The sequence below is a fragment of the Canis lupus genome, chromosome 4 (genome assembly GCF_003254725.2).
Source record: "Canis lupus dingo isolate Sandy chromosome 4, ASM325472v2, whole genome shotgun sequence".
Lineage (NCBI taxonomy): Eukaryota > Metazoa > Chordata > Mammalia > Carnivora > Canidae > Canis > Canis lupus.
Genome location: NC_064246.1, coordinates 79,733,132 through 79,757,212, shown reverse-complemented (window position 1 = coordinate 79,757,212; position 24,081 = coordinate 79,733,132). Strand labels below are relative to the sequence as shown.

Here is a 24,081-nt window from a genome sequence, read left to right as displayed (position 1 = left end):
GTAAAATGCTGAGTACAATGCCTAGCACATAGAAGCATCAATCCATGTTAAGGTAGCTATTCTCCTCCTCTATTTACCACTTCCTTAGTCTATCAATGACCAAATGCACATCACACTATAATTAAAATCGCAAATATGCTCTATACTAAATGATTGAATTTAATAAATGACTACAATGATAATTTGAGCAATGTTATGACATCTCAAAAACGTCATTTTTAGATATCTCCTAGATATTTCTAAACTACCATGAAGATGGGGATAAAAAGGCAGTGATAAATATTTTCTTAAATGTTTATAAAAACACAGTTTGGGGTACCTGGGTGGCTCATCTGGTTAAGTGTTTGACCTTGATTTCAGCTCAGATCATGATCTCAGGGTCATGAGACTGAGCCTCACCTTGGGCTCCATGCTCAGGATGAGTGGGCTTGAGATTCTCTCTCTCTCTCTCCTGCCCAACCCCCATCCCCACTCACACTCAAATAAATAAATAAATAAATAAATAAATAAATAAATAATAAAATATTTAAAATTTATGTTTTTAGCCTTACAAAATTACTTTTAGATATCAAAAACTTAATTGTAATTTGTGTATTGTGTTCTCTTGCACAGGTGAATGGACTCCATTCAACATGTAGTTTGGATGTGGAGACCAAAGATGCCATGCACACACCAATGAAGTATGAAAAGCTTTATTATTTATATATTTGACAACTCTGGAGAGAACACCAAAAGCTAAGTCCAATATGGCTAAGTTTTCATTATGGTTAGATAGTAGGGCTGGATAAAAGTTTGCTCCAATGGACAGGATGTATGTGAATTGAATTTCCTGCCTGTGCCCAAGGAAGGGACAGCCAGGCTTTCTTATCAGCTTGTGTAGATGTGGGACTCAAGAAGATGGAAGGGTGAGACTTTAAAACAGTTAGTAGTCAAAAGTCAAAAAAAGGGTGTTAGTGTCTTCATTACGCTGTGACCTTAAATTTCAGTATCAAAATTGACTGAGTTCAATAGAGTCAAAACAGTTTCTCACCACATTCTATTCAGAGATTCCTTTGACTTTTTACTAAATATATGGTAATTCTCATTTACTTATTTTTAAAAGATATAATCGTGAAACACATTTGAAGCCAAAAATTATAATTTTATTCTTTATCTTTATACCATTTCTAAGACCTAATCAGGTACCACTTTACATTTTAGTTACTTGTGTTTATGTTTTGTCTATTGAGTTGAGTTTTAAAGTTTTAAAAGGAATGGGTTCTGCATTGTACTATTTTTATTTTAATTTCTCATCTAGCCTCACATAATACTAGCATTTAATAAAGAATTACAAAATTAATAAATTAATTAACTTCTTAATATCCTATCAATGAAGTTTCTTGGTTGATATACCATCCTGCAAAAAAGGAAATTATAATTCTTTCAAATACTTTTTATTAAAAGCATTACTTTTCTCAGTATACTATTCCTATAGTTAATAGAAAAAGGCACCAATATGTTTCCTATGAAAAAAATAAACTTGGAACTAACATATCACATAACTGAGCCATTCTTTAAAAGTTGGTATTAGAGAGAGTTTATAAATGTGATATACTCTGATGATTATAACTTTTAATTCTAATAAATATATAGAGTTGAATGCTTTATTTGGCTGCAATTGCTGTTTATATGCATATTGTTCTAGAGCATGTTGTACTTGATTATTAAGTGAATGTGAGCATACCGAATTTCCAAATATATGAAAGGTTTTAAGTGAATTTTGTAGGATAATATACACTGAAAAGTAGTATTGAATGGGCATATAGACAAAATCAGAGCTGAATCTCTATATTCATCTCAAGAATATAATTATCTAAAATATATGTCCTTATTATATATATATGTGAGGTTATTATTTATTAGTGTAATGATTATATACTAAATTTATAATAATTAATAAATAAATAATATTTATTCATCACAGCATTCATAAATATTTTAGAATTCTGGTCAATGTTACATAATAGGCATTACAAACTCAAATGCCTAAATCTTATGATAACAGGCAGGCCATAAAAATTTAATGAAGCAGTTGTGTAAATGTCCATAGAGAAATTTCTGGTGACTAAAGAGTTGAAATACTTCCTTCCAACTAGTGTAACTTCAGGGTACCAAATACAGTTAGAACAAAAAAAAACTAGCTTACTAAACAATTTCTGTTTCTCTTGAACCTAATAAAACTCTAATATTAGACACAACTATACAGTACCATCATTGAAGAGAGAAATAGACCAAATTATACTAAACATGACGAGGAGAAGGAACAAGAAAAGCAAACTGAAAGTACTTGACATAGGATATAAGGCTCAAGACTCCGTCTATGTAGGAGAGATCCAGAGACTGCCCAGGTGAATGGCAAGAGGAAGTACCAGGGGGCACGTGGCATGGAAGGCAATTAGTCCCTCTCACTGAGCAGTTTGGTGACTGAGGAAAGATTTCTTCAAGGAGATCAAATTAGCTCTCTACCTTTTTGTGCTTCTGAATATGAGAGAAAATTTAGACATTTGACAGAGTTTGGAGCTAAATTAGTAATAAGAATACATAGAAAACCAAGCCAAAACTAGCAGGGAAACCACAAACCATAGTCTATATAATTTTGGTTACATGGAAATGAATTATAGTAACAACACAAACCACATATTTGTGAAAGATATTTATAGTATATGTTGTTGAAAAATGACCAGTGTCGAAATTACATAATTAGGTGTTTAGAAACAATAAGAAAATACCAGTAATGAACAGGCAATTTGTGAAATTTACTGGGTGACATATAAATATAATGGAAACTGCCTAATTTTCACGGGTAGATTCCATAAGAAAATCCAGAGGGAATTATTTATGGATGAAATATCTTGACTTATAAATGCTAGTAATACTGTGGTGATTTTTGCTTCATTTCTTAAGAGTATATTAGATAACATATTCTGTCAAACAACAACAATGGTAACAAAGATTGCAGGTAAGAGAAGGTCCAATGTCTGTACATCGCTAGTTTAAATGTAATGGCTAATCAGCTGGTGTTTCTATTCCATATAAATTGTTATTAAGCAATATTTATTTTTACAAAACACATACTATTACTGAAATCTGTAATGTAACTAAATATATTTAAGTAAGAAAACATTTTCATAGCATTGTTCAGCTTGCCTTTACTCACAAACCATTACCCAACTGTGAGAAAAGAGGAGCAAGAACAGCCCAATAATTAGGTGATTACAAAGATAATTAAACATGCAGAGAGAAGGCTATGTATTTGATTCCTTCTTTGTGTTGGCTTGTGTTCTGCTTCTGACATTTGGGGTTGATGGCCTGCAATCCTGTAAAATCTCATTACCATATTCGTTTAGAAGCACAGATCTCTGAATACAATTTTAGTGAGGTTTTAGTTTAGTGAGGTTTGTTTGTTTGTTTGTTTGTTTGTTTGTTTGTTTTAAACAACTGGAAAAAAATAGTCATGCTCTTCTGTAATTTTGGAAAGATCTTTTTAAATAGTGACCTGATTATGACTAATCAGAATTCCACATACAGTCCTTAAGTTTAGCAGTTTAGGCTCGAATCAATACTGTGTTGAAAGCATTCACGTTGTTATGAATTTGAGTATAATTATTTTACATTTATTTTATTTTAATCTACTATGTGTTCATAATATTTTACCAAATTAAGAAAAGTATAACTAAATTTTGAGCCTGTCACTTAATATTTAACAAATCTTTGCTTCATGTCGACAAGGTATGATTTGGGACCAATCGGTTTCGGAGGAGGTCGTTGAGGGGGTGTGACCTCAGGTTGACTCAAACACTGGACCCCAGGCAATGGGAAGCTCCTCACAGCCCTCTCCTGTCCTTGGAATGCACAGTCTGCCCACCATTCCTGTGCTAGGAGCTGTTTCGGTGACGCAGCCTGGAGACAGTAAGGAGCTGTTGAGACTATCTAGACTGGGTATGACTAAATTCAGTTAAATCCTCTCTATAAACTTTTAAGATTCTGGGAGGTGAGCGCAGCGATCCTCTTGCCCTGTTGCTGCCCAAGACAAGCTTTGTATATAAGTCCCCTGGCTTATCACACCTGCTACCCACCTGCTGGGCTCATCTCCCCTTGCCCTTCCTATAGAGGAGCCAGTGGTGAACCAGCAATCATTCTAGTGGAAGTAGGCAGATGAAAGGGTAAAATGATAAGCACACCATGTCTCATGCTCCATGGCTATATTCACTGTGGAAATATTTATTTTAAAATAAATTAGGAAAGGAGAAATGGGTTTGAGGAGGTGTAGTTTTAAAAGTGGCATTTAAACTGGACTTGAAGGAAGTTCTGTGGCTAACTTCCTGGATTTCTGGGCAAAAGTAATTGCAAGGATGGTGATCAGTCAGTGCAAAGGGAAAATGCTTAAGGAACAGCAAGGAGCCCAGAATAACTAAAATGGAATGAGTTAAGGAAACAGAGGAGAATAAGATCAAAGAGATAATGGGTACTTGATCTGTGATCTGATAGATCCTTGTGAGGACTGACTTTCACTTTGAAGAACAATAGAGATAAATTTTGAATAGAGAAATGAGATGCTCACACTTAATTGAAAGGAAGTAGAAAAAAAAGAGAAAGAAAAAGAAATGCAATACATTCTGTATTCTGTGTTCAAAATTGGTGGTAGGGCAAAGGTTAGTTAGAACACTTGGAAGCACACTGCAAATAATACAGGTAAGATTTTTAGACCAGGATTTTATCAGGGGATGTGATGAAAAAAAAAATCATTCTATATCAGGCAAATTTTGAAAATTCTATATCTTATAATCAATAAGATTTCCTGATATTTAGGATATGGATTATGGAACAGTAGGAATGAAAGATGACTGCAAGATTTTTGGCCTGGACGAGTAGTAAGATGTTATTGCCTTTTTGTTTGTTTGTTTGTTTGTTTGTTTGTTTTTTAATGTCAGTTTGGGCCAAGTTGAGAATAGAACAAATTTAGGGGTGAAAATTGGATGTTAAACTTTGGGCATATCCCACTTAATTAGACATCCAAGTGGAAACTTAGAAGAGTTTGTTGGAAATATTTTTGGACTATAAGAATGAGGCAAAGACCAAGGTCTAAGTTTAAGAATTTCCAGTTTATCTTTGTATTTATATATTTGTATGTCTACATATTGATTCAGATATGCATAGTAACTGAGAGAATGGATAGATCATCAAGAGCCAGAACTTAAATAAAAGAAAGAAGAAAGAAAGAAGAAAGAAAGAAAGAAAGAAAGAAAGAAAGAAAGAAAGAAAGAAAGGAGGGAGGGAGGGAGGGAGGGAGGAAGGAAGGAAGGAAGGTAGGTGTGGACCACTCTAAAATATAGAGTTAGAGAGAAGAAACCAGTCAGGGAAAGTGGAGTAAACTCAAAGAATAACCAACATAATATAATAAAGGGTCCTGGAAGCTAGCTCTGGTGCTTGTATACCAAAGTGGAAGGAATCATCAACTGTGGTCAGTTCAACCACTGGCTATGGCAGGGTTAATTTTACTTATTTGTTTGCTTGCTTTTGTTGTTTTTGTTTGTTTGTTTTTTTGCTTTTGTTGTTAATGCTGTTTTGTTTTCTTTACTAACTTGATTTTTAAGTCATTGCAATCTATTTTTTATGCCTGAGAGGAGTATTGAAGGTAATACTATCCAGACCATATATTAAAGTTCAAATAATGTAGATTCCTCTCTCTGAAAAAAATCTTCAGACATAAGTATAGACATATATTATTCTGACATTTTTGAATATACAAAATAAAAAGAGTGATTATGTTTTAATTGTATCTGGAAAATATGGTGACTCAACTAGCTTCAATTCTGTCTTAAGATTAAACAGTCAAAACTAACGGATTTATTTTGTTTGGAAACTAGGCACATTAAGAATTAATCCCCCCCCAAAAAAGAATTAATTTCCCTCAAATTTTACCAATGACACAGTCCATGAGGAAAAGAAAAAAAAAAAAAAAAAAAAGCTGATCAGACTTCTAAATGCATTTTTTCCCACCAGAGGAACTTCATAGATTATTTAGAAGTTATAGAAAGTATTAATATTTCACAGATCTGGTGATTTCTTTGATCAAATTGTACCCTTTGATTTATAGCAAAAACAATCATATACCTACTAAGTATGAAATCTGTTAGTTCTATCCTCATAAACACTTTATCAGTCATTCTCAGATCAATGGAAGGGAGAACTCAAACCAGTTTTATTAAAGTGCTGAAAAATGGTAGTCAAATGAACATTTCTTTATAAACAAGCTTAAAAATTTAATGTGTCTTATTCTATGTAGTCTCAATATATTTTCTCCTAGGAGGTGCAGGTTCATAACTTACAGGTGGCTGGGTTTGTTGTGATGCACTGAGTGTTTAAATCACGGGTAACCAGACATGTGATGTAACTACCAATTCCCCTCTCCTGACTCAACATAATTTTTTCTTTTCTAAGCAGGCATTGCACATGCCATAATTATTGGTTGCTTTTAATTTCCTTATTTATTGCCACTTATTCTTCTACTGATTATAATGTGATTATAAGAAATATGAATAGATATTTAACTCATTTTTTCTGACTACTTCAAACCACTCAGTGTCATCTTCCTCAAATATTTGATTCATGCTGAAATAGCGCTAGGAACGGAAAAACTAGTTACTTCCTAAACTGAAAACCAGAATGTTCTGAACGAAAATGCAAACTAAAAACTTTGTTTTCTGGGAAATTCCAATGATTAGAAAAATTTCAAATATTAAGTGCAAAGTATGTGTTATTTTCTCAGCATCAAATTGAATCTTTAATATGTGTTAGCTCCTGGTAGTAAATCTGTTGAAATAGTCTTCAAAAATTTTATAATCTAGTAACAGAACATGTAAGTTTGTTCATAACATTCAGTGTTTGTTATTTAAAAAAGTTTGGTAACAGACTAGTCCTGTCAGTGCTAAAGTTCTATATAAATTCCACTGTAGGAATCACCCTGGGCATGATATTTACTCCTTACAGGATGAATAATAAAAGAGAAAGAGAAAAGATAAAACATGGCACAGAAAAGGAATCATATGCAATCTTCCTGTGAAGTTTCTATCTTTTGTTTAGGTCTTATTCTCCAGATTAAACCAAGGCAAGTTTTCTGGCAGTTTTACAGATTTGCAAATAATTATTATATACAATTCTCCTTCTCTCTCTTCTCCTTTCCCATGTCTTAAATTGTCTATATTCTGTTTTCTGGACAATCCCCATTGTTAGTAAAACTTTACATTCCCTAAGGGTTCTTATCTCCAGTCTACATGTTTTTAGTTCTTTTAAGATTTCCTCAAGTATACGGTGACTTGCAATCTCCTTGATAAAATTTTCAATGAAAAAAAAACCCAAAACTCCTCTAGTCTATTTGTACACATTTTAAATGTCATCCAGTTTATATTCCATGAGTTAACTGGTCATGAAGAAACAGAATCAGAACTATTACCTTTTATTCTGAAAACTATTCTATTCATGAAGGAAGAGTGTTTTAGATTTTCTTGTCATCTACATAGCATTCCTTACATGTATTTCATATATTCTCAAATAAAATTCACTGATTGATTCCATAGAAAAAATTGTACAAAAGACTTAATCATTCACAAGCATATTTATAATAGTTCATATTTCAAAGGTCTCACATCCTATCGATGGGTAGATAACGAGGGTTCAATAACACTTGTCCATATTTAAGTGGCAGAGGCAAAACAGCATAACTTGTACTAAAAGCTCTTTTACAGTCTTGCTGCATTCTAGTTCCAAATTATATGCAGTAACTCAGCTGTTCTTAATTCCCTGAGTGAATCATGTTTTGCCTATAAAGATGTAAAAAATTTGTTATAAGTGAGATCAGAACTGCTTCTAGGAATTAAATAAAATGATATTCATTTTTATAAATACTAGTTTATTTCATAAAAATACAAAAATATAAATATACATTTATAAAAATATGAATGAATTAACACAAAGACATTCTTCAACTAAATAAATATGGCAGTAATAGTCATTCCTATTTCTTTAGGGATATATATATTTTCATATTAATTTACAAAGCCGTTGCACAATGTTTAATAGTAAAGGTGACTGTAAGTCAGTTAAGAAAACATTTATAAAGTCTTTATATTTAAGTAAAGGCACAAAAAGCCTTTTATGTAATTTTTATTGATTATTGATGTGATATACTTTCCTTCAGAGATTGTTAGGCAAAGAGAGTGAACTGGTTATTATTACTTTTTTTTTTTTAATCTATATCATTCGTATTCATTCACGGAAACTTACTGATTAAGCAAACCCTTACTAAGACAACACCTACGTATTGTTTGTGATTTTGATTTTTTAAAAAATTTCCTCCAAGGAAGAGAATGCAGGCCACTCAATCTAGGAACAGGAGAGTACTTCCAAAAACATGGGTCAACTCATACAATACTCTTAATCTCGGTCACTGTCATCACCCCCATACATATCAGCAAGCTTTTTAAAACGAGGCCCCCAGTCGCTGAGGTAATCATAATCTTGGTTACAATCTGCTGTGAGAGACTCCAAAGAACTGAGTGAATCTGCGATGGAATCATTCCCTTCGTAGGCATATGTTGCCAGTGAATCGTAAGGTGGTGCACTTGGGTCTGAGTCATTTTCTTTTAATCTTCGGTGGATGAAATCTTGTACATCAATATTTTCCCACAGAGGCACAGTCCTCCTTATCTGGAAAATAGTTTCAGGCATTACATCCCTTCTAAGTTTACTGTCTTCTCTTGCTTCTGGATTCCTTAGTGTGCCAATGTCAAAAGCTTGGGTATCTTCTTCCCCTCCACCTTCATCATTGTAGGTCACAATGTTGTCCCGGACATCATCTTTTGAAATAATCAGGGGTTCCTTTTTCCTCTGCCTCTTCAGTGCAGCAAACAGTACAACTAAAACTATTCACAACAACAAAGAGAAAATAGTGAGATTTCATGAATCAGGTGTAAAGTCACTGTAAGAAGACTTTGGCGAGGGGAGTTTGTGTGGTTACGAGAGATGCTAAGATTTGTTTGGACAGAGGAACCATCTTACACAAATACAAAGTGCCTCGGCCAATGAGTGGATGTCCTGTATTGGTAAAGGAGCAGTGACTAGAGTCCATTTATTTACTCTCAAGACTCCACTCTCCTATAGAGCTCTGGCCTTGAAAAAGCCTTACTCAGTTATGGCTAATTCATTTAGCCAACTGTTAATTATGTGATACCTCCTTCCTCTCAACAGTGTGCTTGCTTAAAAATACTAAAATTCTAAAGCTACAGTCATTATTATCCCGAGAGAAATTAAAACCAATTTAAAGTTTTCTTAATGACTCAAGGGAATATATGCAATCATAAATATGCATGTATAATATGTATTATATATGAATGTATTACACTTATGAATATATGTGTGTGCATATATACATAAATACATACGTGCTACTGATCTAATTCCTTCCAGTAGCTCATATTAATTTAAATTCCTTTACGGACGTGGTTTTGAAAGCCTACTTAAATTCTGAAATATAACTATAAACAGCAATATACAATTCAAAGTCTAACTTATCTTTAACTTGTACTCATCTTACAGAGTAGCTCAGACTAATTATCTTGTTACTGAGGACTCCCTGGACTTAGACAGTTGCATTGGAAGCTTCTGGCTAAAATGTTAATTGTAATCTATTTGCTATATTGTTTTTATTATTTACATACCCGTGTTATAAAGTTAACTATGAACCTCCCTACGTAGTACATACTTTCTTGTTTTTCGTTATATTACTAAAATTTAACATATGCATGTATGTGACAATGAATCTCTGCAAAATAAATGTTTTGCAATTTACACATACATTTTTAAAAAGAAAAAAATACATGATTAACAAAATAAAAATTTGCCATTGCAAATGACCAAGTCCCTAATTTTATATATAAGAAAAGTTAAGAGGGACGTCTGGGTGGCTCAGTGGTAGAGCATCTGCTCTTGGCTCAGGGCATGATCCTGGGGTCCTGGGATCGAATTCCACGTTGGGCTTCCTACATGGAGCCTGCTTCTCCCTCTGCCTATGTCTCTGCCTCTCTCTGTGAGTGTTTCATGAATAAATAAATAAATAAAATCTAAACAAAAAAAGTCAAGAAATGAAGATAGTCTCCCTAAAGCACACTTGCACATTGTATGGGATAAATAAAAAACAGCTTTCCCTTACTTCAGGTAGCTAAATGTTTTATCAATACCCCTTATGTTTTATTAAAAAACAGGAAAATATTAGCTCAAAAATCTGTCATTTCTTTTCTCAATTATCGTATTGAGATTACACAAAGCAAACTCATTTACATCGAGACCAAATTCACCATGGCCCTTGAGTTCCCTATAACGCCATTAAAAGCCTATTTAATGCTATTTTCATATTTGCCCCACACACATTCCTTTGCTCCTACTAATTGGTAGCAATAATGAAAAAAAATTCATTAGAAGCATCTTCAGTTAACCTCCAAGGGATAGGCTATGGGTCCTGAGCTATATTCAAAATCATCTTGGAGACAATTAAAAAATATATTTTCAGTAAAAATAGATCATATATATCCTCTCCCCTATTAAAGGATGAAAATAAGTTATTTAACGCCAACACAGATCTGAAATCCACCAATCTAGTGAATTGTGCAGTAAAAAGAAGTTTCCTTCTAAATTTAATATTGAATTAATTTATAAATTCTCTACTTTCCTCAACATTTTTATAAATTCTGGCTATAAAAGAACAACAATATAGTCAAATTATTTTCAGGGCTTCAGGGCTAATATAATATTTAACTCCCACAAATGAACCTTAGAACCTGTTCTGAGTTTTTTCTCCTCTGTTAGGTCAAAATCATTTGCATCATTTCCCTAGGCTGAGGTTATTAATTGAGTAGAATTCAGAGAGATTAAGATAAGTATCAGAAAATAGTGTATCATTATCTTTATTAATCTATAACTGGAATTTAGTATTTCTATTTTGAGCATCAGAATATCAGTTACAATAGTCATAGTAAGAGTGTGTATGATTATTAGACCAATAGAAATCACAGATATTTTATATTGCATTTTAGTTATGATGTATCTCAAATGATCATTAAACTTGCACTAGAGCAAGGCACATATGACAATAATTAAGCACAATTTGCTTTTATTTTTTGTTTAATTTGGACAAATGTATTTCTTTTGTCTAATATATCCTATTTTTATTAATTTAAATTATTATTCTAAATAGTTTCCATAAGTTTCATCTGACTTCCAAGGTGTCTAAGAAACCCAAAAGCTTAAAGGGTCCCTCCTCAGGTTTTAATGCTTGATTTTGCCTTGTAACATAGACAAACTTAAAAGCCACATTTCTTCAAACTGTAACAGATATGTCTAAAATATCATTGTTCTGTATCACTACCTTGCAAAGAGCAGCCTTTCTTTACTATAGAAGTTTAGTTAACTGTGTGAACAACAGGTGTTGGAGAGGACGTGGAGAAAAGGGAACCCTCTTGCACTGTTGGTGGGAATGCAAGCGTGTGCAGCCACTCTGGAAAACAGTATGGAAGTTCCTCAAAAAGTTAAAAATAGAGCTACTCTACGGACCAGCAATTGCACCACTATGTATTTACCTAAAGGATATAAAAATACTAATTCAAAGGGATATATGCACCCAGATGTCTATAGCAGCATTATCAACAATAGCCAAATTATGGAAAGAGCCCTAGTATCCATCGACTGGTGAATGGATAAAGAAGTGGTGTGTGTATATGTATACATATATTACTCAACCGTAAACAAGAATGAAATCTTGCCATTTGCGACAACATGGACAGAGCTAGAGTGTATTATGCTAAGTGAAATAAGTCAGAGAAAGACAAATACCATATGATTTCACTCCTGTGTAATTTAAGAAACAAGACAGATGAACATAAGAAAGGAAAAAAGAGCAGGAAACCATAAGACAGATTCTTAACTATAGAGAACAAACAGAGATGCCAGGAGGCGGGTGGGAAGGGGGATGGGTTAAAAGGGTGATGGGTATTAAGCAGTGCAGTTGCTGTGAGGAACACCGGGTGTTGTTTGGAAGTGTTGAATCACTGTGTTGCACACCTGAAACTAATATTACACTGTATGTTAACTGAGATTTAAATAAAAACTTAAAAAAAGATGAAATTACAGCAAAAAAGCTTTATGAGCTTTGATAATGAAACCTTCTAAATTAGAACCAAGTTTAACTAAAATAATAGAAAAGCACCCCATATGTAGGCAACCAGTTGGGAAGGAGGAAAACAAGAAATGTGTGCCTTCTGTATTGCATAAGACAGAAACGTGGCACACTTTTCAAAATAATGGAGCAGCCCTCTAGGATTTCTGTATAGAAAAAAATACTATACAATTTAGTTTCATAATATTATTGATCTAAGCTTATTTGGAGAGTGTTTTTGTTCCCCCACATATGCATGCATGTCTTCATGTCTGTGTGTATCATCTTAATATGGAAATTTTAAAAATAAAATTTGAAATATACACATGTCCATGTTGTTCAAAATAAGGAAAGTAGAACTATTTGAGCACATAGAACAATATAATATCAGTAGCACTTAGATGAAAGGTAAGCCAAAATTTATTCTTCGTGAGGATACCAAAATATTTTACAGGAGAGTTGACCTTTCTAGCAGCAATTCTGAGATGTGGCTTGGTGATATGTATGTTCGGAAGCACCCTGAGAAAATGTTTTTCTAAATAGTTGGATCATTTTAGCTGAGACAAGTGTTTTCCCCTCACTTTCATCAATCCCCCACTGAAGTCCTGCAAGGATATCTGGCCAGAGGGATTTCATCCAGATAGCTTGAAAGGATTTGCAGTGAAAAGGAGCCAGCACATATGAGCGTTGGAACATAAATTTGGCTGGCTCTCATGCCCTCAGCATAAGCATTTTGGATGAATATTTGACGGAAACAATTTTGAGGGAAATGTTTTACAGTGGAACGACTGTTTAATTGAATTAAATTGCTGTCCTGTTAGGGCATGTTCCAATAAAAGATTTGCTATTGGAAGCATGACTTTAGAAGACATTGCAGGACTAGGTATGACCACAATGTCATAGTGATATATTTTTTTAATGAACTTAAACTTTTAATTTGCACCTATGTATAACATGCTGTATGAATAAAAAGCTTATGTTATCTTGACAATTTAAATGTACTTGTGAATTAGGTGTCAAATATGTATAACTTAGTATTTGTTAGTAATATTACTTATAAAGATAGTCTTTGGTTTTGAGAATAGTGGTTCAAAGGGGAAATTCTGAAATAGACTTATCTGGGTTTGAATGCTAGTAAAAACTTTCTAAATGAGTGAATCTGTATAGGTTATTTAGTCTTTCTTTTTAAAATATTTTTATGTATTTTTTTATATTTAGTCTTTCTTGAGAAGAATCAAAGTATTTATCTTAATGGAGAGATTAAATCAGTTACAAAATTAAATGTCCTTAGAACAGTGACCATGATTAGTTAGCACAGAGCGGTAATAATATAAAATAGATTTAAAAATATGTCTATACCTATGTGTATAGAGCATTAGCCATTATCTCTGTCATCTCTAGAAAGCTGAACGTAGAGCCAAGTGAATTTTTTTTTCTAATCGAAAGAACAATTTTAATAAATAGTTAAAAGTTTCAACCTTTAGCTCTAGATAAGAGTGCTCTTCAGTTGCATCATCACTGAACAATATGGGAGAGGCTTATTGAAGTGAAATGAGCATTCGGAGGTACGACTTACCAAGTAGAATGATGACACAAAGAAGGATAGCAATGAGAGCCCCCGTGCTCAGGCCAGCAGATAGGACCAAGGCCTCTGCATTGCAGGACTGCATGTTTCCTTGATTGTCGCAGGCGCACACACGGATAGTGAGCGTGCCAGTGCTGCTCTGAATTGGATAATCATTGTCAAAGATCAAAATCGGCAGTAGATAGGTGCTCATTTTGTTGCGGCTATACCCATCTTTTCGAGTCATGATCCCTGCTGTGTTATCTAGGGAAAAAAAAAGGTGGGGGAAACAAAATACTTAGGGCAGTTATTCATTTTGCATCTGAAGGTCTCAATTTTAGCTTTAAAAATGTTCTATACCTTTATTGTCTACAATGGTGAAGTTCGGATTGAGAGGAAATTCTGGTACTGGTTCAAAGAAAAATTTGTGGCCTCGGGGAGGATCATCTTTGTCCATGACACTGACAGTCTGAATCAACTGAAACCAAATCAATAAATTAAATAAAGCACAACAAAAAGCAACTCTCCTTGTTATATGACATTTTAAGTCAGTGTTTATGCTTTACATGTGTCATTGACATTAAAGAAACAAAAAACAGGCCATTTTCAGAAATTTTTATAGTTCTGCATAATATAACAATTAGTTAAAGGTAAAAAAAAAAAAAACCTCCATCAGGTATTACTGTGCAAAGTATCACTATGAATATTCAACCACTGGAATATCCAACCTTAAAGAAAAATTTAATCACTCCAACATCTATCCTCTTTTAATATTCATTAGAAAGCACTGGTCTGTTTTATTAGTAATTGGTTACCAATCTGTTGCCCAAACTAAATGATCGTCTCAAAGACAGAGAACATAACAGATGCATTTTTAAAAAACAAAAGTGCTTAGCACAACCACTCCCACAGATCAAGAATGCTCTGAATATAGTTTTGGATAAATAAGCAATATGCCACATAATACCAGAAAAGCAAAAGATTTTAAAGCTATGGGCCACCCCAACTACAATCAAATTGCATATTTTACTCAAATTACTTGCTTTTCTTTTAATGATATTTGCAAAGTTTAGCAAGATATATAAACAAATGCTTTTAGAGTTCCAAAAAAAAAAAAATCAGTGCCAACGTTGAGAAATCACAACACCTCTTAGCTGTGTTCACTCTAAGTCAGACGTGTGCCATAGTGTGAAGAGGGAGCAACAAATAACAGGTCAGGCAGAAAAAATTCCATTGAGTGTTTTATAGTGGAAAAAGCACATTGAGGTTTTGTTTTTTTTAGTCATGGGCCTGCCATCTGTATGACTTGAAATCACAGCCATCTAATCACTCTTATTTTCAAATTTCTTTTCCACAAAAAACAAACAGTTGCACCACTTCCAGGTATAATAGTCCAACTCTTGTGATAAACAGTTATTGGACTTTCACAGTAGTTTGACATATCCATTGTTTGATTGTTGTGTACCTTCTAGAGCTACACTAATCAGTACACTCACTAGTCAGTATTTTTTCCCCTTTAATATTAACTATGATTCCATTCATTATATTGACAGACTGGCATGGAACCATATATATATATATATGGTTCCATATATATATATATATGGAACCATATATATATAGTTTTCTAAAGTGCATAATAATTAATACAAGCTTAATGCATCTTTTCTCCTTAGGAGATCGGATCCTGACAAAGTATTTTTAGTACATTAATACTTTTGTTCAACCTCCTGCTCCAGATTGGCAATGATATATCTAATTTTTAGTAATATTTTAAATCATGAACAGCATTGGTCCTCTGGTGATACAGCTGAGTTCTTGAAATGAGATGGGCCACTGTTTAAGCGTATTTTAACATATGCATAACTTAAAATATATCTTTAACCTTGTTAATTTCAACAAGCAAGTTGTTTTCTGCCAAGCATATGAACAAGACAAATTTTAGTAGTAGTAGTATCTATTAAAATAATTATTAATTAATATCAATTATACTTTATTGTCATCAAACATTACTTTGTAATATGTATCAATTGCTCACATGAATCAATAAAAGCTATTAACAGACAAGTAAAGACTATATATATGCTATTGTCAGTTGTCTCATGTCTCTCCAAAATATATGTTCGAATTCTAATTTCCAGTACCTGCGAATGTGATCTCATTTGGAAATAGGCTCTTTGTAGGTGTAATCAAGTTGAGATGAAGCCATAGTAGAGTAGTGTGGGCCCTAAACCAATGAATGGATTCTCATAAGAAGAGGGAAATGTGGATACAGAGAGATAGAATAAGGATGTCATGGGACAGTGTACACAGAGACTGGAGCTATTCTTATAAACCAAGGAATGCCAGTGATTGCTGGCAATTATACAGAGCATAGGAAATGGCAAGAGTCCTCTCCCGGAGTCTTTACAGAGAAGATGGCCTGCAGACACATTGAGTTCAGACTTCTGGCCTCCAGAACTGCTTGAAAGCACATCCCTATTGTTTTAAGCTCTCTAGTTTGTGATTATTTCTCATGGTAGCCTTAGGAAACTAATACATCCGTGAAGATTATTTTAAAATGGCTTACATTTATGAAAAAATGTTCATATTTTACGCAAATGAGTAATTTGTGAAGGATCCATGTTAAAATTATTATGAAATATACTGTTTGGTGGACATTTAAAATCTAGTATTCCAATAAATAGGCAATCATCCACTAGCTATATGACCTATTTGGGCAGCTGTTTGGAGGCATTGATAAGTATTTATATATAAAATTTATATATAAAATTATGCCCACTTCAAAGGTAGAAAAAGAATACCAGGGAGTGTATAAGTACAAATGTACTATAATGCTCACTATAGTGTTGTCTGCTAGAGTTATATTTTGCTTGTAAACCAAATTTCCATTATTAAGTGGATAGTTGACTAAGCTCATTAATATATAGCAATGCTATAAGAATTCAGCATCGAATTAAAAATAATCATTACTAAATTGAGAATATGTCTATTACATGTTACAAAGTAAAAAAAAAAGAAAAACAATTTTTAATCCAGATAACTGCATAATGATTCTTTATTTTGGAAAGTAATAATAATACCTTATTTTTACTTTTGTGTATGTAAGTGGAATATGGTATGTATCTCTGTCTTAGTCTGCTTGTTCGGGCCGCCATAAAAATTACTACAGCCTGGATGGTTTCAGTACCAGAAATTTATTTTCTCCCAGTTCCAAAGAGTGAAAGTCTGAGATCAAGGTACCAGCTTGGTGAGCTTCTGGTGAGAGCTGTCTTTCTGGCTTGCAGACAGCTGCCTTCTCACTACATCCTCAGCTTGCTTTCTTCTGAATGTGTGTATGTAGAGAGAGAGAGAGAGATCTCTAGTGTCTCTCCTTTAAAGGACACGAATCCTCTCAGATCAGAGCCCCAACCTTACGATCACATTTATTTAATTTTCATTGATTCCTTAGAAGCTCCATCTCCAGATATAGCCAAACTGGGAGTTAGGGCTTTAAATGAACATTCGGTCCATTGCAATCTTTATTGGAATAAAAGGAAGACAGTATTTCACTTTTATTTTCTATATTTAAATAGACATGATGGAATTACATATGATTCTTAACATCTATCTACTTTTTCTTCAAAGAAATGGCTAACTTGTTAACATTTATTTCAGTAAAATTTGTGCAGTCATTTGTAAAATATTATATTAGTGTCAAAAATGAACACATTCTGCATTTGCTTAAAATTACGTTAGAGATCTTTTATATTTTGGAGGACTTTACAAGAGGGCTTTGTATGTCTTGTACAATCTTTTTATCTCAATAATATTAAAGTTAAAAAATCACAAAGTATAATTTATCAAACCAAAATATCCTGCCTGGGAGATTAAGAGGAAAATGTAATCAACGAGACAACTACTACTATTCCCTCTATACTAACACAGAACAATTTCATTTTCATACTTCATGTTTTAGTTAGTAATATATTCCATTGTATTCTTTAATATAATTCAGTATAAGCATACTTAGGAATCCAGGTAGGAATTTTCACATAGATATAGTTATAGATATTCATTAGATACCCTGTATATAAATTAAAGCATATCTTATAACTTTTCCTATCACATCATGGGTTCCATAATAAAAACAACTTTAGAAATCATCTGTTTAGATCACTGTGAATGTTTTGGTAAAGGGAGATGAACAGGTGACAAAGAGGATTGACAAGAGTTTGCATCAAAAAATTTTGTGCAAGTGAATTATTTTAATGTTATCTGTCTTTGTGAAGAGGAAATATTTCTTTAAAGTTTATAATAGTTTTATTTACCTGCCCAGGTTTTGCATTTTCACAAACAAATGTTTCATAGTACATGGCAAATTCCGGAGCATGGTCATTTATATCTAGAATTCTGATGAAGACAGGGATGTGGCTACTTTGTTTTGAGTTATCTGCAACGAGAACATGTGTAAGACTTCAGTCTCATTTACAGAGAAGCAGTAATACCACTCACCCCATTTGTAACTTAGCAACAGATCATTTCGGTGGTATGCACTTTCTCAATTGGATGCTGATGAATATCTCAGCTTTCTTACATGGTCCATATGGAAAGCATGATCAAAAAGAGGAGAATATGATTGAGAATGAAGTATTATTTGTAAGACATAATTTTCTTAGACAGATTAATTATTTTTATGAGGTCAGATCCTATTTCTATCCTAGAGTAGGTGTAAAAGAAAATCAAGTTTAAAAAATGGATATTTGGTAATCATTAAAATAATGAAAAAATCCAACACATTCTGATGTTACTAACGATAAGATTATTTCACTCAAGAAATAGAGCCTACTTAATGCTATCATTTTACCACTTTGGTGTTCAAGTGATGTATCTCCCACTCACTTATTTCTGTGGCTGTAATGGTGATGTTGTGCCAAGGAGATGATTCCCGGTCAAGGGGTTTCAGAGTGAAAATAGAGCCATTTTCGGAGTGAATGCTAAAAATCCGGTCCATATCAGTATGTCGATCAATAGAGTATCTGGCAGAAAAGAGATTCATGAATCTAGGCATGAAGATTATTAGCTCATCTACTATTTCATAATGTTATAGGCAATTCAAGCAATGTTCTCATGAGGCATGACCAGTAAAATGCCAATAACTTTCTTGAATTTTTATTTAATGTAATTGTCATTTAGAAGATTTGATATATTCTGCTTTTTCCATCATTACTGTTCTATAATTATGTGTAGTTTAGAGTTATTATTTATATTCATGAATCCTTGTGTCAGTCTTTAAGAGAGTTTTTAATTGTCACTTGATTTATTTGACCTATCTTAGACCTATGGCAATGCTTGAGACACATTAAGCAGTCATATTAAATTTGATAGAGTCAATTGCATTAGATAAATTGAAATTATGTCAAAAAACATAAGAACATGCATCCACAGAGTCCTTATGACTATAAGTGAATAGAGAGAAGCTGTGGCAAAATGCATTGCTCTTGAATGGCTTTCTATTCAAGGAACATCTCGGCTGAATCAAAGGTTATCCTCCAATCGATTCCTCTGACCTATTCCAGCTAAAATGAAATGACATATTACACAGAGTTCCATGACTCTTTTTTTTTTTTTTTTCATCAAGGCTGAATATGGAAGATGTCATCATAAACTTTGTGTCAGTCTGTGGTAGAAAATAATGCCTCCCCGCCTCCCCCAAAGATGCCTACCCACCTCCAAATCCCTGAAACCTGTGACTGTATTACTTTACATGGTAAAAGTAACTTTGCCAATGTGATTAAAGTTAAAAGTCATTGAGGAGAGATTATTCTTGATTTTCTAGATAGGCCTACACCAATCATATGAACCATTTAAAGTGGAAGAAGAAGGCAGAGTTGGGCTCTAGAGAACTGAGACAGGAGAAAAAAAAAGATTTAAAGTATGAGAGGGACTTCTCATTACTGGCTTTGAGGCTGGCGGAAAGGGGCCACATGCCAAAGACTGCAGGCAGCCTCTAGAAACTCAGAACGAAATTTGGGCTGACAGCAAGAAAATAAGAATTTCAATCCTACGACTGCAAAGAACCAGAATCTACTAATAAACTAAGTGAGCAAGGAAACCATCTCTCTCCTACAGTCTCCAGACAGGAATGTGGCCCTGTCCAGATGAGCACTTTGACTTTTGTCCAATAAGACTCATCCCAGATCTCTGACCTATGAAACTGTAAGATAAGACACTTGAGTTTCTTTAAGCACTAAGTTTATGGTAATTTGTTATGACAGCAACGGAAGGCTATAATATAAGGGATATCTTTTAAAAGACTAACTTATAATAATAGAATCATTTAGTGATGTCAGGCCATAGTAGGCTACCCAATACTTTACATCTGTTTGAGGTTTCTGCTGCTGAGTATTTAATTAAGCCATATAGGGAAATAAGTATTTCTCAAACATTAATGTTCATATGAATTACATTGGAATCTCATTAAAGACAGATTATGATTCAGTTGATGTGGTGTCGGAGCTGGGATTTTTATTTCTATCAAACATCCTAGGCAAACCACATGTCATAAGTCTATGGACAAGGCTTCATATAGCAAGGTTATATACAATGGAATAAACTGATTAGAATAAAGATAGAAAGGAGGAAAAAGAGAGACAACAAAAAGACTAATCAGCATCTGGTGTAGTTCTCATTTTCCTAGGTATCTTATTAAAGTCACTTAGCAAAAGAACTCCTTTTTGATCTGGTGAATCAAGGAATTACAGCCCCCACTATGAATTTGTAATATATTCGCTATCAGGTACTGACTTTGACAAACATAAGTAATAGATATTGAGCAGCCTATGTTCTAAACATTGTGGAACATTTGTAATTTAAAAAATATTAGATGAAAATCTTATTTACCTAATTCTATGATTTTTTTGTTTGCTTTGGCTGTTTTAGTAAAGAACCCATGATTTAGTCTACTGCTATAAGAACTATATTGAACATAAGAGATTCATTCATAAACTCAGATTTCCAAAATAATTGTTAATACTTTAACATCATGGGGCTTGCCTAATTTATTTTCTGCTAAACTTTATCAAGTGATTTTCTTAGAATGACAGACACTATTTCAGAGTATTTGGGCATGTAGAAAAAAATGTATATATATATATATATATATATATATATATATATATATATATATATATAGGATTTCATCTCAAAGATGGAATAAGTAAAAATTTACTTAATTGGGTTCAGGTTCTTTTATGTATCTAGTATCAAAATATAAAACCAGCCCGGTGGCCTTCTTGTCCTTTAGAAGGTTTGTGTAATGGACATTAGAGCCACATGGAAATGGTAGTATCATCTCACTTTTTCAATAATCATAATTATAACTTTCCTATATGATGCTATGAAAAAAATTAGGGAGATTTAAAGAAACTTTATATGGTATATGGTCACTGCCTAAGAGCTGCACTTCTGGTGGGGGAACTCCTAAAGAGATAGAGGATAACTAGAAACCAGATATAAATATAAATACTTAAAATAAATAATGGTATATACATATATCTTCTAGGAGCAAAAGTTATCAAGTTTTAACTAGCAATTCATTGTCACACAAGTATCTGAGATAGATCTCACTTTTAAAATAATTGCTAATGTACTAAAATTGAGGATGGCAGTCATATTAAATTTTCTTTTTAATCACTATTGCTTAATAAATGCTAAAATGGAAAAAAAAAGTGTTTCTTATCTCTAGGCCTCAAGACTCCTACAGTTTAGTTCCTAATGTGTAAGCTAAAAAAGTCACTAGAACATTTTTAAAAATGTTCTATTTTACTTAAATATTTACACCAAATCCTGCTTATGAATAAAACAAACCTAAAATGAACACAAAGAAAGCACAGTAAAAGAACATAACTCAACCACATCTATGTGTATTGAATGGAATTCAATTTATAATATTTGCCTGAATATATTTCTTTCCATTATTGGAAAAATCAATAGCTAGCCATTATCTGCTTATGGCTAAACAGACATTGGATTTCTTCCTACTGTTTGCATTGAAGATCAAAATAAAAAGTTAAAATCCCTTTGTGCTCATTGCTACTTGCCCTAGAGATTAGCATGAGGGTTTCTATGATTGAGGAATAGCTAACAATTCTAACATTATGCAAGTCCAGCTTTGACTCATTTGGGGCTTATGTGGGATCAGAATAAGTTTCTGACTGTCCTACTCATAGATTCTATCTTGAAAGGTACCACTTTTCACGTTAAGAATTCATGGGGGAGAACCACTTTGACAATTTAAAAATAGCTCTCTTTAACACTGCAAAGTTCCAGGTCTATATTCAGAAATTTGCTCTGGTGCAAATGATATCTTACAATTTGTCAAAGCCCAGAGATAATTTTCTATTAATCAACAGCCAATATTCTATTGTCAGTGCAGAATGGGACATGCTGGTTTACCTATTAATAATAAATACACTGGATTACCACAGCTGACCAGAAAGAGCCTGATAAACAACACAGGACAATGCTATCTCTATGTTCCAGCAGATGGCCTATTAAAGCAGCACTATTTTATTCATCTCCTTATATTTAATTTTGAGCAATAAGATAAAAAAAAAAGCCTACTGGTATAATTTTTTAAATGAACACCTTCTGCAGAAGCAGGATCTGCACAAACAGCAAATAAGTGAAAAAGAGCACAAGCGATCTGAGCCTGTGGAAGCTGAACTCTGCTTCTACCTTGTTTGCTTTTCAAATTTAATGCTTTACCTTTAAGAATCCAACACATATGAGATCCCTGTATTTTCATCTATCACAATAAAACACATAAATTAAATTACAAACACAAGAACAAATGAGTTGTGTGCAGAAATATGTCAAAGGTAGTACTCGTCTTCCTTTACTGAATTCCAGGTACATCTTCCACTAAGTCAATATAATTAGGCTGTATGTTTGCTCTTTCCTTTCCAGCTACTGCATTCCAGAAATGTATTTTCTATCTATGAACTACAAAACTTTCATTGTCCTTTAGAAAGAGAATGTGGCTATACAGTGCTTGGGCAAATAGTTCAAATCTTTTTTCCCCCAAATATTAGTGTCATGATTTTTAAATAATCATAGTCTTAAAATAAACAAACATTATTGTTTTACTCTCTATAATAAAATCAAGTTCTGGGAAGCACTGGCACATGCGTGCACACACACACACACACACATCCACTTGTTCACTCATTTCAATTTAGGGTGGACTCATGCACACAGACTAGCTTTTATTAATGCATAACTAAAAAAGCATTTCTTTCCAGCAAGTTTGTTGTGTACTTCCTTCTCATTTTGACCGCAGTAGAAAAGATCTCTTCTAAAATTTGTTTAACTTTAAATATGTTGAGCATAAAATAGGTGTGAAATGAGACAACATGTTCTTTCAGAACCTGTAAAGCTATAATCAACCCTATAACTTGGGAAATCCATGATTACTAATGAGGTGAAGCAAAGCTGACAACAGCTGCTAATTGTAATCATAATCTCATGTTGCAAGTGGCAGATGTATTTCAGAAAATATGTTTGATGAACAGATTTGCTGGTGGGTGAGAAATAGTTCCTAAGATTTCCCTGGAAAATATCTCTCCATTATGCTTATCATAGCCCATTGCTGCTCTGGGGATCAGTCATCCTTCTAAATTCTATAGCAGCAAAAATACATATTACAATATTGTCTCCTTGTTGAATTATTGCTAGTTTCTCATGCTGTTAAAAGTTTTTGTGGGGAAAAAAAAAGTTTTTGTGGGTTTTTTGCGTATATCTTTATGCAAACAAGAATCAGCCTATATTCTATATTTCATACATGGCCTTTCATGTTGACAGAGTTGGCAGTATAATTTTAGCACCATAATTTGGGATAAATTTGTTTCTTTCAGTATTTTTCTTCTCTTTGTCATAATTTATGAGATTTTATAGGTAAAAACCACTATCCATTGTTTCTTTATTCTTGAGGGCCCTATTAAACACAAATACTTTTGGGAGAACTTAAAAATTTATCAGTCACTTTTATATTCTATGAAGCAAGGTTGCAAAATTTACTATCAGTATTTGACCTAGAAATTTTACTTCTAAAATTGTACCTGAGGAAACTGCAGATAAAGGAAAGGATATATTTATATAGATTGGGTGGATTATGTATCTATATCTATTTCTATATTTGTATCTCTGTCAATCTACATCTATATCTAATCCATGTAAGGTCCAAAAAAAATTAAGATGTTTTGAGTAATTTAAACACGTATCTGAATGCAGC

At 33.2% G+C, this 24,081-nt stretch overlaps 1 protein-coding gene across 4 annotated transcripts in view; it reads right to left on the bottom strand.

Annotated features, from left to right (window-relative positions):
• Positions 1–7,482: 7,482 nt before the first annotated feature.
• CDH9 (cadherin 9) overlaps positions 7,483–24,081 on the bottom strand; it is a 130,213-nt gene continuing 113,614 nt past the window's right edge. For 3 of the 4 annotated variants that reach the window (XM_025436371.3, XM_049109410.1, XM_049109411.1), the window contains 5 exons: positions 18,690–18,826; positions 18,119–18,240; positions 14,169–14,286; positions 13,821–14,072; positions 7,483–8,960 (listed from right to left, as the gene is read on the bottom strand). In XM_025436371.3, the coding sequence (XP_025292156.1) occupies positions 8,473–8,960; positions 13,821–14,072; positions 14,169–14,286; positions 18,119–18,240; positions 18,690–18,826 (1,117 nt within the window). In that variant the 3' untranslated portion in view covers positions 7,483–8,472. Of the gene's footprint in view, positions 8,961–13,820; positions 14,073–14,168; positions 14,287–18,118; positions 18,241–18,302; positions 18,659–18,689; positions 18,827–24,081 lie in introns of those variants that run through there. The other variant, XM_049109412.1, reaches the window with a different exon arrangement.